A 16,245-nucleotide genomic window follows, 5' to 3' on the forward strand; every position below is an offset into this window, starting at 1 on the left:
ACTCTCCCCCTGGCGCAGCAGCATCACACTCTCCCCCTGGCACAGCATCACACTCTCCCCCTGGCACAGCAGCATCACACTCTCCCCCTGGCACAGCAGCATCACACTCTCCCCCTGGCACAGCAGCATCACACTCTCCCCCTGGCACAGCAGCATCACACTCTCCCCCTGGCACAGCATCACACTCTCCCCCTGGCACAGCAGCATCACACTCTCCCCCTGGCACAGCAGCATCACACTCTCCCCCTGGCACAGCAGCATCACACTCTCCCCCTGGCACAGCAGCATCACACTCTCCCCCTGGCACAGCAGCATCACACTCTCCCCCTGGCACAGCATCACACTCTCCCCCTGGCACAGCAGCATCACACTCTCCCCCTGGCACAGCAGCATCACACTCTCCCCCTGGCACAGCATCACACTCTCCCCCTGGCACAGCAGCATCACACTCTCCCCCTGGCACAGCAGCATCACACTCTCCCCCTGGCGCAGCAGCATCACACCCCCCCCCTGGCACAGAGCATCACACTCTCCCCCTGGCACAGCAGCATCACACTCTCCCCCTGGCACAGCAGCATCACACTCTCCCCCTGGCGCAGCAGCATCACACTCTCCCCCTGGCACAGCAGCATCACACTCTCCCCCTGGCACAGCAGCATCACACTCTCCCCCTGGCACAGCAGCATCACACTCTCCCCCTGGCACAGCAGCATCACACTCTCCCCCTGGCACAGCAGCATCACACTCTCCCCCTGGCACAGCATCACACTCCCCCCCTGGCACAGCAGCATCACACTCTCCCCCTGGCACAGCAGCATCACACTCTCCCCCTGGCACAGCATCACACTCTCCCCCTGGCGCAGCATCACACTCTCCCCCTGGCGCAGCATCACACTCTCCCCCTGGCACAGCAGCATCACACTCTCCCCCTGGCACAGCAGCATCACACTCTCCCCCTGGCACAGCAGCATCACACTCTCCCCCTGGCACAGCAGCATCACACTCTCCCCCTGGCACAGCATCATCACACTCTCCCCCTGGCACAGCAGCATCACACTCTCCCCCTGGCACAGCATCACACTCTCCCCCTGGCACAGCAGCATCACACTCTCCCCCTGGCACAGCAGCATCACACCCCCCCCCCTGGCACAGAGCATCACACTCTCCCCCTGGCACAGCAGCATCACACTCTCCCCCTGGCACAGCAGCATCACACTCTCCCCCTGGCACAGCATCATCACACTCTCCCCCTGGCACAGCAGCATCACACTCTCCCCCTGGCGCAGCATCACACTCTCCCCCTGGCACAGCATCACACTCTCCCCCTGGCACAGCAGCATCACACTCTCCCCCTGGCACAGCAGCATCACACTCTCCCCCTGGCACAGCAGCATCACACTCTCCACCTGGCACAGCAGCATCACACTCTCCCCCTGGCACAGCAGCATCACACTCTCCCCCTGGCACAGCAGCATCACACTCTCCCCCTGGCACAGCATCACACTCTCCCCCTGGCACAGCAGCATCACACTCTCCCCCTGGCACAGCATCACACTCCCCCCCTGGCACAGCAGCATCACACTCTCCCCCTGGCGCAGCAGCATCACACTCTCCCCCTGGCACAGCATCACACTCTCCCCCTGGCGCAGCATCACACTCTCCCCCTGGCACAGCAGCATCACACTCTCCCCCTGGCACAGCAGCATCACACTCTCCCCCTGGCACAGCAGCATCACAGTCTCCCCCTGGCACAGCATCACACTCTCCCCCTGGCACAGCAGCATCACACTCTCCCCCTGGCACAGCAGCATCACACTCTCCCCCTGGCACAGCAGCATCACACTCTCCCCTGGCACAGCATCACACTCCCCCCCTGGCACAGAGCATCACACTCTCCCCCTGGCACAGCAGCATCACACTCTCCCCCTGGCACAGCAGCATCACACTCTCCCCCTGGCACAGCAGCATCACAGTCTCCCCCTGGCACAGCAGCATCACACTCTCCCCCTGGCACAGCAGCATCACAGTCTCCCCCTGGCACAGCAGCATCACACTCTCCCCCTGGCACAGCATCACACTCTCCCCCTGGCACAGCAGCATCACACTCTCCCCCTGGCACAGCAGCATCACAGTCTCCCCCTGGCACAGCAGCATCACACTCTCCCCCTGGCACAGCAGCATCACACTATCCCCCTGGCACAGCAGCATCACACTCTCCCCCTGGCACAGCAGCATCACACTCTCCCCTGGCACAGCAGCATCACACTCTCCCCCTGGCACAGCAGCATCACACTCTCCCCCTGGCACAGCAGCATCACAGTCTCCCCCTGGCACAGCAGCATCACACTCTCCCCCTGGCACAGCATCACACTCTCCCCCTGGCACAGCAGCATCACACTCTCCCCCTGGCACAGCAGCATCACAGTCTCCCCCTGGCACAGCAGCATCACACTCTCCCCCTGGCACAGCAGCATCACACTATCCCCCTGGCACAGCAGCATCACACTCTCCCCCTGGCACAGCAGCATCACACTCTCCCCTGGCACAGCAGCATCACACTCTCCCCCTGGCACAGCAGCATCACACTCTCCCCCTGGCACAGCAGCATCACACTCTCCCCCTGGCACAGCAGCATCACACTCTCCCCCTGGCACAGCAGCATCACACTCTCCCCCTGGCGCAGCAGCATCACACTCTCCCCCTGGCGCAGCAGCATCACACTCTCCCCCTGGCACAGCAGCATCACACTCTCCCCCTGGCACAGCAGCATCACACTCTCCCCCTGGCGCAGCATCACACTCTCCCCCTGGCACAGCAGCATCACACTCTCCCCCTGGCACAGCAGCATCACACTCTCCCCCTGGCACAGCAGCATCACACTCTCCCCCTGGCACAGCAGCATCACACTCTCCCCCTGGCACAGCAGCATCACACTCTCCCCCTGGCACAGCAGCATCACACTCTCCCCCTGGCGCAGCAGCATCACACACTCCCCCTGGCACAGCAGCATCACACTCTCCCCCTGGCACAGCAGCGTCACACTCTCCCCCTGGCACAGCATCACACTCTCCCCCTGGCACAGCATCACACTCTCCCCCTGGCACAGCATCACACTCTCCCCCTGGCACAGCAGCATCACACTCTCCCCCTGGCACAGCAGCATCACACTCTCCCCCTGGCACAGCATCACACTCCCCCCCTGGCACAGCAGCATCACACTCTCCCCCTGGCACAGCATCACACTCTCCCCCTGGCACAGCAGCATCACACTCTCCCCCTGGCACAGCAGCATCACACTCTCCCCTTGGCACAGCAGCATCACACTCTCCCCCTGGCACAGCAGCATCACACTCTCCCCCTGGCACAGCAGCATCACACACTCCCCCTGGCACAGCAGCATCACACTCTCCCCCTGGCACAGCAGCATCACACTCTCCCCCTGGCACAGCAGCATCACACTCTCCCCCTGGCACAGCAGCATCACACTCTCCCCCTGGCACAGCACCATCACACTCTCCCCCTGGCGCAGCATCACACTCTCCCCCTGGCACAGCAGCATCACACTCTCCCCCTGGCACAGCATCACACTCTCCCCCTGGCACAGCAGCATCACACTCTCCCCCTGGCACAGCATCATCACACTCTCCCCCTGGCACAGCAGCATCACACTCTCCCCCTGGCACAGCAGCATCACACTCTCCCCCTGGCGCAGCAGCATCACACTCTCCCCCTGGCGCAGCAGCATCACACTCTCCCCCTGGCACAGCAACATCACACTCTCCCCCTGGCACAGCATCATCACACTCTCCCCCTGGCGCAGCAGCATCACACTCTCCCCCTGGCACAGCAGCATCACACTCTCCCCCTGGCACAGCATCACACTCTCCCCCTGGCACAGCAGCATCACACTCTCCCCCTGGCACAGCAGCATCACACTCTCCCCCTGGCACAGCAGCATCACACTCTCCCCCTGGCACAGCAGCATCACACTCCCCCCCTGGCGCAGCAGCATCACACTCCCCCCCTGGCGCAGCAGCATCACACTCTCCCCCTGGCACAGCATCACACTCTCCCCCTGGCACAGCAGCATCACACTCTCCCCCTGGCGCAGCATCACACTCCCCCCCTGGCACAGCAGCATCACACTCTCCCCCTGGCACAGCAGCATCACACTCTCCCCCTGGCACAGCAACATCACACTCTCCCCCTGGCGCAGCAGCATCACACACTCCCCCTGGCACAGCAGCATCACACTCTCCCCCTGGCACAGCAGCATCACACTCTCCCCCTGGCACAGCAGCATCACACTCTCCCCCTGGCACAGCAGCATCACACTCTCCCCCTGGCACAGCAGCATCACACTCTCCCCCTGGCACAGAGCATCACACTCTCCCCCTGGCGCAGCAGCATCACACTCTCCCCCTGGCACAGCAGCATCACACTCTCCCCCTGGCACAGCAGCATCACACTCTCCCCCTGGCACAGCAGCATCACACTCTCCCCCTGGCACAGCAGCATCACACTCTCCCCCTGGCACAGCATCACACTCTCCCCCTGGCACTGCAGCATCACACTCTCCCCCTGGCACAGCAGCATCACACTCTCCCCCTGGCACAGCAGCATCACACTCTCCCCCTGGCACAGCAGCATCACACTCTCCCCCTGGCACAGCAGCATCACACTCTCCCCCTGGCACAGCAGCATCACACTCTCCCCCTGGCACAGCAGCATCACACTCTCCCCCTGGCACAGCATCACACTCTCCCCCTGGCACAGCATCACACTCCCCCCCTGGCACAGCAGCATCACACTCCCCCCCTGGCACAGCATCACACTCTCCCCCTGGCACAGCATCACACTCCCCCCCTGGCACAGCAGCATCACACTCCCCCCCTGGCACAGCAGCATCACACTCTCCCCCTGGCACAGCAGCATCACACTCTCCCCCTGGCACAGCATCACACTCTCCCCCTGGCACAGCATCACACTCCCCCCCTGGCACAGCAGCATCACACTCCCCCCTGGCACAGCAGCATCACACTCTCCCCCTGGCACAGCATCACACTCCCCCCCTGGCACAGCAGCATCACACTCTCCCCCTGGCGCAGCAGCATCACACTCTCCCCCTGGCACAGCAGCATCACACTCTCCCCCTGGCACAGCAGCATCACACTCTCCCCCTGGCACAGCAGCATCACACTCCCCCTGGCACAGCATCACACTCCCCCCCTGGCACAGCAGCATCACACTCTCCCCCTGGCGCAGCAGCATCACACTCTCCCCCTGGCACAGCAGCATCACACTCCCCCCCTGGCACAGCAGCATCACACCCTCCCCCTGGCACAGCATCACACTCTCCCCCTGGCGCAGCAGCATCACACTCCCCCCCCTGGCACAGCATCACACTCTCCCCCTGGCGCAGCAGCATCACACTCCCCCCCTGGCACAGCAGCATCACACTCTCCCCCTGGCACAGCAGCATCACACTCCCCCCCTGGCACAGCAGCATCACACTCTCCCCCTGGCACAGCATCACCCTCTCCCCCTGGCACAGCAGCATCACACTCTCCCCCTGGCGCAGCAGCATCACACTCTCCCCCTGGCACAGCATCACACTCTCCCCCTGGCGCAGCAGCATCACACTCCCCCCCTGGCACAGCAGCATCACACTCTCCCCCTGGCACAGCAGCATCACACTCCCCCCCTGGCACAGCAGCATCACACTCTCCCCCTGGCACAGCATCACCCTCTCCCCCTGGCACAGCAGCATCACACTCTCCCCCTGGCACAGCAGCATCACACTCTCCCCCTGGCACAGCAGCATCACACTCCCCCCCTGGCACAGCAGCATCACACCCTCCCCCTGGCACAGCATCACACTCTCCCCCTGGCACAGCAGCATCACACTCTCCCCCTGGCACAGCAGCATCACACTCCCCCCCTGGCACAGCAGCATCACACTCCCCCTGGCACAGCATCACCCTCTCCCCCTGGCACAGCAGCATCACACTCTCCCCCTGGCACAGCAGCATCACACTCCCCCCCTGGCACAGCAGCATCACACTCTCCCCCTGGCGCAGCATCACACTCTCCCCCTGGCACAGCAGCATCACACTCTCCCCCCGGCACAGCATCACACTCCCCCTGGCACAGCATTTGTCCTCCAAAAAAAATCTGTAATCTCAAAAAACTCTCTCTAAAACAATCTGCTCCAGAGAAATTTGATTAACACATATTTTACCCTTATAGCACACAATGAAAACCCATTGTGCATTAACCCCCTGGATGCCCTATGTCATACAGTAGCCATCACATCATGGGGGTTTTGGCACTCCAAGAGCCTCACGACATAGTATAACGTCATAGACTGTAAGCTCCTCGGGGCAGGGACTCCTCTTCCTTAATGTTACTTTTATGTCTAAAGCACTTATTCCCATGACCTGTTATTTATATTATCTGTTATTTATTTGATTACCACGTGTATTACTGCTGTGACGCGCTATGTACATTAATGGCGCTATATAAATAAAGACACACAATACAATACAACACAATGGGCTCTTTCCTTGTGGAAATCGAAATCCCGTTGAGCAACTTTTTATTCACTTTTATCTGTACAACACCACAAATCAACCACACCTGTAAATAAGCAATGTAACTGCAACACAATACGATAAATGACACATTTTTACTAGAACTTGACCCCACGTCAATAACGTTCTAGAACACTGCACTCCTTGACATCTAACAACTCAACCATCACAATATTTTCTTCTTACTATTATAGGGAAAGACCCCTCTTTTAGCTACAGGTGAGACATTTAATTAATACTCATAATAGTCAAAGAAAATCAATTTTAGAAGATAGTAACTAAAGCGTTGAAGCTAACCCAAAGAAAACCTCATAACCGTTGAACAATTTGTTTATCAGTTGATGTACTTGAAACTCAAAGACTAACTAACTTCACCAGCTAACTGATTGTAAAGAAGAAGGGAACCCAACTGTTGACGGGTGTTACCACAAGCTGTGCATTAAACATGAGTGTAACATTGCCAGGCTGTGAGGAACGCTCCCCTCTGATGTTCAGCGCTGTAATAAACCCACAGTGACTCTCAATCTCTCAATAAACCTTTTTTTCCATTGACATATTTCATAAATAGTGTTTTATTGTTAAAGCTCACTTTGAGGCAGATAAACAACACACTGGAAAGGAATTAGATGCCTGTAAAGTGCGGTTAAATATTACTCAGCGTCCTACAACGCCCCCTGTGCTTCCTATAAAAGGGGACACACAGAGAGGAACATTGATACTTCACTTGCTGAACAAGCTGTCGTGAAACTTGTGGCTCCATCTGGATCTAGCTTTGCCATCACCATGAGAAACTGCCATTCCTCTGCCGGGTCCCTCAAGGGAGGATGTCATGTTGGTGGTCATGCTCCTAAGATCTCCTGCCACATCTCTTCCCATCATGGTGGCTCACATCAAGTCCATCATGGGGGCTCTCATATGTCCCATCATGGTGGCTGCCATACATCCCACCATGGAGGATCCCATATGTCCCATATTGGTGGCTGCCATACATCCCACCATGGGGAATCCCATATGTCCCACCATGGAGGATCCCATTCTTCTCATCATGGAGGCCACTACGCAGCTCCCAGTGTCCATGGGGGATCAGGAGGTAAAGGTGTCTCCTTCTCTAAACACTCTTCTTTCAGTCACGGTTGTGGTGTTGGAAGTGTACATAGCGGTCACAGCCACGGAAGCCGCTTTAGCAGTTGTGGGGGCCACGGTGGTTGGAAGAAGGACGGCCTGCTGGGCATCAATGAGAAGGAAACCATGCAGCTTCTGAATGACCGACTTTCATCCTATCTGGAGAGGGTGCGCTCACTGGAGCAGGAAAACGCCCAGCTGGAGAGAAAGATCTGCGAGTGGTATGCCAACAATGCCCCCAGCTCATCCCCTGACTTCAACAGCTACTTCAGGACCATGGAGGAGCTCCAGTGCCAGGTAAAGTACGAGCAGACAAGTAAAGCGACAATAATATTAATGTTTTACACAACAAGGGGGAGAATGCAGAAACAGAATAGGAATTTGGAAACATAACTGGGACCATCTGAACCTTCTAGTTCTCATTGTATTCTGGGACTTCTTACAAAGATGGCAGATTAAAGCTTGCAAGCACTGTCCCATTTGACGTGTGTGTGTGTGTGTGTGTGTGTGTGTGTGTGTGTGTGTGTGTGTGTGTGTGTGTGTGTGTGTGTGTGTGTGTGTGTGTGTGTGTGTGTGTGTGTGTGTGTGTGTGTGTGTGTGTGTGTGTGTGTGTTTGTACACCTCATGTCCTAAATCATTAAGACAGCAAACATTTATGCCGGAGCACACAGCATACTGTATAAAAGTGTGTATTTATCAATGTCTTTCAGCTGGGAACTTAAAGAAGAAACACAGAAAACCATTCCGTGTTTATTACAGTAATTAAATAGCATTATTTACAAAAGGATTCATTTTCTTTAATGAATCTACATCAGTGTCGCTCCGGTTTTGAAGCTGCGACACTTTGATACATACAGTAACCTCTACTTTATGTCGTATGAACTTTAAAGTTGACGACTTTGAAAGCACAATAAAGGCCAAACATATTACTGTGTATAAACATTTGACCATATAAAAAAAGGTGTATGATGAAAGAGGATATGTAAACTACGTGGGAATACAATGGGACGGGCTGTTTCTCACAACAGAATGTCTATTACAGATCTCTGCAGTCACTCTGGGAAATGCCAGGATTGTTCTGCAGATAGACAATGCCAAACTGGCTGCGGATGACTTCAGAAACAAGTAAGTCTTCTGAACACTGAGTACAGAGAGAGAGAGAGAGAGAGAGAGAGAGAGAGAGAGAGAGAGAGAGAGAGAGAGAGAGAGAGAGAGAGAGAGAGAGAGAGAGAGAGAGAGAGAGAGAGAGAGAGAGAGAGAGAGAGAGAGAGAGAGAGAGAGAGAGAGAGAGAGAGAGAGAGAAAGAGAGAGAGAGAGAGAGAGAGGGAGAGAGGGAGAGAGGGAGAGAGAGATGGTAAGAAGGTGAGAAGGTGATGAATGCACTGTTAACAATCTACCAATGTCCATTCACTTCAGTAGAAGTTGATGCATAGTTAATTGTGTATTACTCCACTTCTCACTAGACTGAATGAGGATGGAGATATATCTATGGATGTAAATGTACACAACTTATGTCTTAATTCTTTGTCTGTCTTGGCTTGGGCAGTAAATACATCTATAACTGTCTCCCAAAGGTATGAGATGGAGCTCAGGCTGAGGAACAATGCTGAGGCGGACCTGAGCGGTCTACGCCGAGTCCTGGAGGGGTTGAACATGGAGAGATATGACCTGGAGATGCAGGTTCAAAACCTCCAGGAAGAGCTGCAGCAAATGAAGAGGAACCATGAAGAGGTAACGTACGGGGAAAGATATGAGGATCGTGAGGATGAATAGAAGGCTCCAAAGATTGTAATCCTTTCCTCTTATTCTTACTGTATACACCTTAGTAGAGATGGTAAACTGGAGGATAAAGAGATTCTCTTAAGGTCTCAAAGACTTCTTGGTATTCGAGGCAGGAGTTCATAGCACCATCTTGGTGGTCAGCTATCTGATACAATGACCTACTGCACTCCCAACCCTACAACTATCACCCTTCTTCTGCCACTGTAGGAGGTGAAATGTCTGTGCGCTCAGCTGGGCGCCAGAGTCAACGTGGAAGTGAACGCTGCTCCGTCTGTGGATATGAACGGGGCCTTGTCTGAGATCCGAGAACAATATGAAAACCTGATGGAGAGGAACTTGAGAGAGACGGAGAACATGTTCCTTACAAGGGTACCTGGCCTTCTTTGAGTTTCCTGGTTTCAATAAAGTTTAATTCAGGCACTTCAAATCTTTGCTCAAAGAATAGCGAGAAGTCACGTAAAGCCCTATAAGTGCAAGTGCTGCACCTATATAATTTAGCCTTTCATTTCACTATTTGACTATATTCTGTAATAAGTCAATTTTACCTGATTGTTTAAACTAAAAGGGATGTTCCTGGAGAAATGCTCACCATCCAAGTGATTTATTCCCCAACAAAAGTAAACTGAACCCATATTACTATATACTCTGTCTGATAATGATTTCCCCAACTCAGCCCCATCATAGTACCCTACGATACACAAATATTACCGGGCTGAAAGATCGGCTACGTGAGTAAAGGCACTGACGATGAAAACAATGACAGTGACTTTGTAGCAGGGGAGCCGAGTAAAACGAGGAAGTCAATGCATTCCGGGCATTGTCCCAGGATCCCGCCTCTGTGGGTCATTATCTCTGTTCTGTGTCTCTGTCCTCATAGAGCGAGGAACTGAACCGTCAGGTGGCGTCCGGTTCTGAACAGCTGCAGTCAGTCCAAACCGAGATCATTGAGTTTAGGCGCTGTGTGCAGAGCCTGGAGATTGAGCTGCAGAGCGAGCTGAGCATGGTACGTTTTATCCCTTCATGTCTTAAATATGCACTTATTCCTTATTACGATGAGATATATGGTTGGATGCATATTCAAGACTCCATATGAATGATTGGTTTACAGGAGCTATTCCTATTTCACGAAAGCATTAAGATATAAGGGCATATTAATTAAGATTTAACTGTTAAACCTTTTGTGCATCAAGAATTCAGTGCTATCAAGTACAGCTATCCACCAAACAAAGCTTAGTACATTGGCCCCATAGCTTGTGCTACAGTGTATAGACTATTTGTGTCCTACACATATTATTGTAGGACATACAGCTGGTATATTTTGTGTATCTGCATCACGTCTCACGCCCGCTATGCTCCATGTATGATAGAAATCAGCCCTGGAATGCACTTTGGCAGAGACACAGGCCACTTACAGTTCCCAGCTCGCCCAACTACAAGGTCTGATCGACAATGTGGAAGGACAGCTGGCACAGATCCGATCGGACCTGGAGCGCCAGAACCATGAGTACCGGGTCCTCATGGACCAGAAGACCCATCTGGAGATGGAGATCGCTACTTACAAACGTCTGCTGGAAGGACATGACATCCAGTATGTAACACGACATCCCGTTTAGGGCCTGTTCTTCAGTGGTGGGGTAGATCTATATTGAGGTAGCTTCATTCCTTTTATATGAATAAACTCACTTTCATTACAACAGCTATTTGGACGCTGTCTATGCATTCAGAGGAATCTCAAGTTTTCTTGAGACATTTTGTTAACGACTAATGTAGACTATACAATGAGGTGAAAATGTGAGAAAATAACTTTTCACTATAATGTTGAAAAAGTGGTGTGTAAAATAGTTCTACAGTTTTAGTGACAGTGACAGAAAGGAAGTAACCCCCCATTAATGTTAGAGATACAGTACAACCAAAGCGTTAGAAATAGGGGAGGGAGACTGAGCAAAGTGACGGGACTATAATCTATTTTTAATACCTAATAATCCTTAAATGTTCTTCTTTACTCTGCAGCGTTACAGGACACCACATCTCAGGGGGCAAACACGGTGAGTAGAAATAGAACCTGCGGGTTCTCAAAGTCATTGCAATATAACCAGTGCACTAAAGCTCACCATCCTACAGGTAACAGGAGACTCCACCTCACCCTCTCTGCCCCCATCCCCTCTAGCAATCCCAGGCACTGCCATAGTCTCTTCCTTGATCCAAGCGTGATCCGTGCCATCATTCCTGAATCAGCTATATGTGCCATTGACCCTAAGGGCCGGCATTGCTAACTCAGGCCGTATAGCACGAATCGCGCCTTCTCTGGCTCACGGCCAATGAAAGTTCCAGGCTCTTGAATGTAGTAATAATGCTACAAAAGGCGACACAAAATATCACATTGTTCTGTAGTATTAAATAATTTTTGGGGTCTGAATCGACTCTAATAACTCCCCACGTCTTTCCTTTTTAGGGTGTCACCAGAGCGTGGCTCATCCCACCACTGAACATGTCCACCACGCCAAATGTTAAAGACACCCGACGCTTCTGGGGAGAAGTCTAGGTGTAACATCAACACCGCGGAACCTCAGAACACACGGAGAACGGAATTATTCACTAAACTCCCTGGAAATCGATGCTCGGCCTTTTTCTGAAGCTGCGTTTGGGAAATGTCCAAGTCTATATTTTCTTGTTTTGTTTTTTTCCTCAGCAAATTTTTTACTTTTTTTTGTTAAATGGTAGATTGTATGTGATAAATCCAATGGTTTGGGGGGAAAACGCATTAACTGTGAGATCAGGTGAAACACACATTATTCTCAAGGGCTCAGAAACCTGCAGATTCTGGATAGGTACGATGATGATGATGATGATGATGATGATGATGATGATAAGCATGATGAGGGAGAACTTGTGGATAAGATACAGAGCTGTGAAGTGGGACATCCCTGTGGGTAACTTTTATACCTGTATTTAGTCATTTTTCTAAATTCAGATTGCAAGCTCTCTAGGTGAGAGATCAATAGCACATATAAAATTGTATAGATGGACTTATGGTTGTTATTTTTGTCTATACCATTTTTCCTTCTAAAGATGGCAAAAATAACCACTCCGATGCAGCCATGCTGCTTAGTGACAGATAATTGTTCAAAAAGCCAGTATATACTGCAGTGTGCACCTGTATTCAGCAGTGACAATGTAACCCATTAAATGCAACCGTTGTGATGTATAAGTGATCGCCGAGACTGAGCATGTTCTCATGCATATATCTACGGGTGAATCACAAATACTGATGGTAATGGGCGGTACTGTCCAGATTTTACCTTCCCTCTTCTCTATGATTATTCTGCTTATTCACTGGAACTTTGTCAGAATTTCTTGAATAAACTCTTTCTTTTGTCGCATGCAAACTGCTGTTGTGTACAATTAATACACTTTGCATTTCATAGGTATGTAAATACTGAGCACACACGTGTCGTGTAAGTGGCTGTAAATGCAGAGAGCCGTATGTATGTACAAACACCATTTCCTGCAGTGTCAGGTTAATGCTCACATACCACTTAGAAAGTGTCAAATGCAACAGAACTGACAACGCAAAGCCCTGTACTAAAAACACGTTACACGGGTCGAGTTCAGACTTCTACGTGCCCCTTAAGTGTTTAATACAGGGGGTGCACAATCTTTTCCTGCTGTGCCCCTCTGCCGCCCCCCCCCCCCCCCTTCCCTGCATCAAATGACACCGCCGGGCATTGTGACGTGACCCCACAGTGTCATTTGACGCTGTGTTGCCGACAAGGTAAGTGAAGTTGCAGAGGCCTCGCGCGATCCCCAGCATTAATTGAAATGCTTTGGGGAAGAGCGTGGGGTTGCTGTAACAGCCACACCAGTGCCGCCATCACCCCCCCCCCCACCCCCAAAAAAGGGCACCCCCCAGTTTGCAAACCCTAATAGCACTTATATAGCAACAAATTACTGCAGAGCAAAATAAATGTGAATGTAAGCTTTAATTGAAAATGTTTTATTTAAATAAGAAAAACAGTTAAATACATGAAACAGCATTAAAATTGAAACTCAAGCGTGTTTCTTTTCATTACACAAAGTGCCAACAAGCTGCCAGCATCTTACCTCCAACTACACGGATTACCGTCCAACAATTGTTCCCTTGTCAAAAGTTTACCCTGGAATTGCATGTTCCCTCTTTGCTTCAGCTTTGGGGATAACCACTAATTTAACAAAAGTCTGACGAGCATTGTATTGGCTCTTTAGATGAAATAAAGGTTGTGCCTCCTGTTCCACCGGATACCGCGTGTCCACCACAATCTCAGCCTGGTCAAGTTAATGATTTCCACCAAGTGTGGGGGGCGCCTGATGTTATCTCACCTCTCCGCTATATTTTGTATACAAGTCATGTTTAATGGGGGCGAGTACACAGTTACGAGGGAGCGTCGGGCAGCCCGAGACTAAATCCCGATCCCGAAACACTGGCTGCCTGAACATGAAGGAGTTTCTCACTCACACAACCTCGAGACATAAGTCACAAACATGACTGCCCCAAAACAACGTCGATGCAATGTTACCCAGTTTATTTAAGGCCTAGAATGAGTGGCATGTCACAAGCTTGGCGAGGCCATAAACTTGTGACAAGGGGATCGGTGGGGATATTTCTACTCATCGCAGGAGAGTCCTTTAACTGGAAGCTGTAGATGAAGACTTGCAGGTTAAAACCCATGAACTTTCAACTGGTCATCCTTTGCAAGTCCAACCTCAAAGAAAGTCGCAAGATGTGAGCATTCAACATAGACACACACACCTGCAACAATACAATGGGTGGCTATGAGAACCTGGCGTCTTAATGAAGGGCACAAAACCTCAAAGGAGACCGGCAATAACTAGATATATTGCACTTAAAGGCTTTAACTAGTTTCTTTTTATGGTAATCATCAGCGATGCCCTGTACTGCAGTGAGGGTCTGTCTGCCGTTCCTCTGCTGGATCCTTATATGAATGGAATCTTCTGTCCCCGCTGGGAGCCAGTCATCACTCTTACTGGCATCAGCAAAGGGGTCTCAACAGAGAAAAAACACTAATATTCACTTTCATGCAACATACTTACAGCCAACGTACCTGCAACAAGCACACCCGCTGCCATGTTTGAAGCAGTTGCCAACATACCATCGGTACCCTCAACAGCCAACATTAATATCTGTGACGATACAGTATGCATACGCTTATGAACCATGCGCATGCACCCTCAGGCTGCGTTTATAGTGCTGGCTACGGCGACGTCGCAACAAGTCACATGGTCCGCCGTGGGTGCCCATAATGGGCGCGACTGTGCTGCAGAGCAACGGCAATCACTGGTAGTCAAAGGATTTTTACTTTTTTGGCAATCACCGAGTAACGTCGGCGACATGTGAGCAGTTCAGCCAATGAGGGCTAAGCGCTCACAGCCACGCCCCGTCACCCTTCCTTGGTCTCCTGCGCCAGAGTGCAGGAATCGCAATAGCTACGGCTGATGTCACGCGGTTGCGTAGCCAGCACTGTAAGCGCAGCCTTATTGTGGCAGGTAGGGTTGCCACCGCGGGTCTGCCAGTGACATCTCAGGGCGGCAGCTCCCATCACCGTGGCTCTGAGACATATATAAAAACCACAAGAGAAGGGGGTGTCCCCATTATCATTATAGGGCAGGGTCAGGAACGGGTTTAAATGGATATGTATTTTATGTGACTTTAGAATACTTGAGGGCTATATATGGGACACTTGTCTTGTGGTTTCATATATTAGGTTCCAAGCACCGTCAGTGGTCATTATATTATAGTCTATTGACTTAATTACTACATATCTTTCGTAGCCGGCGTTCCTTCTCGCTCACACACCAATTAATTGCAAAAAGTCTCTGGGATTGTCTGTAAGAGAAGGTGGCAGGGGCATTCCCCAATGGTCACCCACAGCAGAGTACGAGAGAGCGCACGAGAGAGCGAGTACGAGAGAGAGTGAGAGAGCGAGTACGAGAGAGAGTGAGAGAGCGAGTACGAGAGAGAGAGCGAGTACAAGAGAGACTGAGAGAGCGAGTACGAGAGAGAGTGAGAGAGCGAGTACGAGAGTGAGAGAGCGAGTACGAGAGAGTGAGAGAGCGAGTACGAGAGAGAGTACGAGAGAGCGAGTACGAGAGAGTACGAGAGAGCGAGTACGAGAGAGCGAGTACGAGAGAGTGAGAGAGCGAGTACGAGAGAGAGCGAGTACGAGAGAAAGAGTGAGGAACGAGAGAGCGAGGAACGAGAGAGAGAGTGAAGAACGAGAGAGAGCGAGGAACGAGAGAGAGCGCGAGGAACGAGAGAGAGTGAGGAACGAGAGAGAACGTGAGAGAATGAGAGAGAGCGAGGAACGAGAGAATGAGAGAGCGAGGAACGAGAGAGAATGAAAGAGAGAGAGAAACGAGAGAGCGGGTACGAGAGAGAGTGAGAGAGCGAGTACGAGAGAGAGAGGAACGAGAGAGAGAGGAACGAGAGAGAGCGAGTACGAGAGAGAGCGACGAACGAGAGAGAGCGAGTACGAGAGAGAGAGAGCGAGGAACGAGAGAGAGCGAGTACGAGAGAGAGAGCGAGGAACGAGAGAGAACGAGAGAGAGAGCGAGGAACGAGAGAGAGAGAGCGAGGAACGAGAGAGCGAGTACGAGAGTGAGAAACTCCTCCATGTTTAGGCAGCCAGTGTTTCGGGATCGGGCTTTAGTCTCGGGCTGCCCGACGCTCCCTCGTAACTGTGTACTCACCACC

At 52.1% G+C, this 16,245-nt stretch overlaps 1 protein-coding gene across 1 annotated transcript; it reads left to right on the forward strand.

The window, feature by feature from the left end:
- The first annotated feature begins 7,331 nt into the window (after positions 1-7,331).
- LOC142472982 (keratin, type I cytoskeletal 19-like) lies at positions 7,332-12,113 on the forward strand. Its single transcript, XM_075580131.1, has 8 exons — positions 7,332-8,012; positions 8,758-8,840; positions 9,290-9,446; positions 9,705-9,866; positions 10,375-10,500; positions 10,865-11,085; positions 11,508-11,542; positions 11,950-12,113. The coding sequence occupies exons 1-8, from the start codon at positions 7,377-7,379 to the stop codon at positions 12,006-12,008; spliced, it is 1,479 nt and encodes a 492-aa protein (XP_075436246.1). The 5' UTR covers positions 7,332-7,376; the 3' UTR covers positions 12,009-12,113.
- Positions 12,114-16,245: the final 4,132 nt, after the last annotated feature.

This window comes from Ascaphus truei, chromosome 23 (assembly GCF_040206685.1).
Source record: "Ascaphus truei isolate aAscTru1 chromosome 23, aAscTru1.hap1, whole genome shotgun sequence".
Taxonomy (NCBI): Eukaryota; Metazoa; Chordata; class Amphibia; order Anura; family Ascaphidae; genus Ascaphus; species Ascaphus truei.

Excerpts from the sequence above, each read along its gene's own strand:
- LOC142472982 (XM_075580131.1), top strand. The coding sequence starts at position 7,377 with ATGAGAAACTGCCATTCCTCTGCCGGGTCCCTCAAGGGAGGATGTCAT. Across the intron at positions 11,086-11,507 it reads CTGGAAGGACATGACATCCA|CGTTACAGGACACCACATCT; the intron begins GTATGTAACACG and ends TTTACTCTGCAG. Across the intron at positions 11,543-11,949 it reads CATCTCAGGGGGCAAACACG|GGTGTCACCAGAGCGTGGCT; the intron begins GTGAGTAGAAAT and ends TTTCCTTTTTAG.